The sequence below is a fragment of the Amphimedon queenslandica genome, unplaced genomic scaffold, assembly GCF_000090795.2.
Source record: "Amphimedon queenslandica unplaced genomic scaffold, v1.1 AMPQUscaffold_11683, whole genome shotgun sequence".
Lineage (NCBI taxonomy): Eukaryota > Metazoa > Porifera > Demospongiae > Haplosclerida > Niphatidae > Amphimedon > Amphimedon queenslandica.
The window spans coordinates 9,350-11,175 of record NW_003548075.1 but is presented as its reverse complement, the minus strand read 5'-3'; the positions used below and the strand labels follow the sequence as shown (position 1 = coordinate 11,175).

Genomic DNA, 1,826 nt, shown 5'->3' with positions numbered 1-1,826 from the left:
TCACTTTGTTACTTCATGCATTTGTACAATACCCAGTACTATTAATGATTGATGTACACAGTGCACTATTACATGTAGTTTAATACAGACTTCTCAATACTATTTACATGTACAATGTACATGATCCTCCCTCTCCCTTTCATTCTTGAAATAGCTATTGCTTCATTCCACTTCCTTTCATATTGTTCTGTCTCTCTGCTACTTCTAGCAGATATGGAATTTCTTAGAGTCAATGAGAAGTGCATAATAATTAAGTGATGATGATTGATCACGTTCCTCTGATCTATGTTCATGTACATTGCATTGAGCTCTAGTGTTTAACGATCCTTGGAATTTAGTATAGTATGATTAATTGCCTAATCCTGTTTTTATAGTTATCACTATTGTAACTTAAGTGTACTATAATGCCGTATGTATATGTACATGTACATGTGTACATGTATATTTGTGAGTGATTGTTTCTTTAGCATTTGAGGGTGACCTGTCCAGAATGTATAGCCTGAAAGCTTTTTCACATCAGGAGCAGAAAGGATGGATAGAGTCGCTTAGCTCAGCCAGGTAAGGCTGTATTGATTAATAAGAGTAATGTGTTATACAGATAATAAGGATAATATCTTATAAGTATGCATTTACTATGTACATGTACATGTACATGTGATTTAGTATTATATACTCATATAGGTACATGTACATGTACACTTGCAAATAACACAATAGCTAAGTATAGTACATGTACTGTACATGTAAGTAGCTGTACTGGTTAGATAATGATATACATGTGCATATAGTAAATGCATGTTACTGTATTATATGTCTAATTCAAAATGCAGTATGTTATTATGCTTGTTCCATACAAAGAAAGTGTTGCTAATAGCAGGTATGCATTCTCGAAGCTTTGTACATTACACATGTACATGTACATGTATATGGTACTACATTAGCACTAACACATGCTATTATCACATGTACTTGTGTCATATACATGTACATGTCAGGCTTGGGGCGAAGTACTTTAAAAAGTATTTAAGTACATTACAAGTACCTGTTAAATTTTTAAAATGAGTACGAGTACAAATCCCTCATTTTTACAATTGTATTCAGTATGAGTACGAGTACTCTATTGCAGTACTTAAGTACTACTTAAGCACTTGACCACACCCAAATAATTAATAAGTTAGTTTTAAAATTAATAAATTAAATCAGACAGTTATTACATCTTATGAACTTTTCAAATCCAAACTGACCAGTGTCATAGTATGGGACCCACAGGAGGTAAATATATGTGGTTTACACTAGCTAGTATTTATTATGTCAACACATTAGCATTGCATCGAAAAATGTACTTCAAAGTACTTGTAAGCACTAAAAACATACTAGTAATTAAGTACAGTACGAGTATTTGTAATTTTTGTTCAAAAGTACTTGAGTAAATACTGAGTACTTTCAAACTTGTGCTTAAGCATGCTTAAGTACGAGTACCAAAGTACTCGCCCCAAGCCTGGTACATGTACACCTATAATATAGATAAGTAATGCTCTACCTATAGTGAGTTAATGACAGAATCCATTTCAGTACCTTTCCTCAAATACTTTTCCCTTCCCTTTATTAAGTGAATTACATGCAATTCATTTTACTAGTGACCTGAAGCCTGCTTGTTTGTTTACATGTACATGTACATGTACATGTAACTCCTACGTTTATATGTAAATTGGTATATAATTGAAATACCACACATGTATGTACTTCAATGCACATGCATTCAATGAGGCAACTCCCTTAACATCCTTCATTCTTTCTATTGTACATAACGTACCCTATACATGGAA

General features: G+C 32.9%; 1 protein-coding gene across 1 annotated transcript in view; it reads left to right on the top strand.

The window, feature by feature from the left end:
• Positions 1–473: 473 nt before the first annotated feature.
• The window catches only part of LOC109589043 (uncharacterized), a 3,815-nt gene continuing 2,462 nt past the window's right edge, over positions 474–1,826 (top strand). Inside the window, exon 1 of the mRNA XM_020005164.1 lies at positions 474–558. Within this exon, the coding sequence (XP_019860723.1) occupies positions 491–558 (68 nt within the window). The 5' untranslated portion in view covers positions 474–490. The remainder of the gene's footprint in view (positions 559–1,826) is intronic.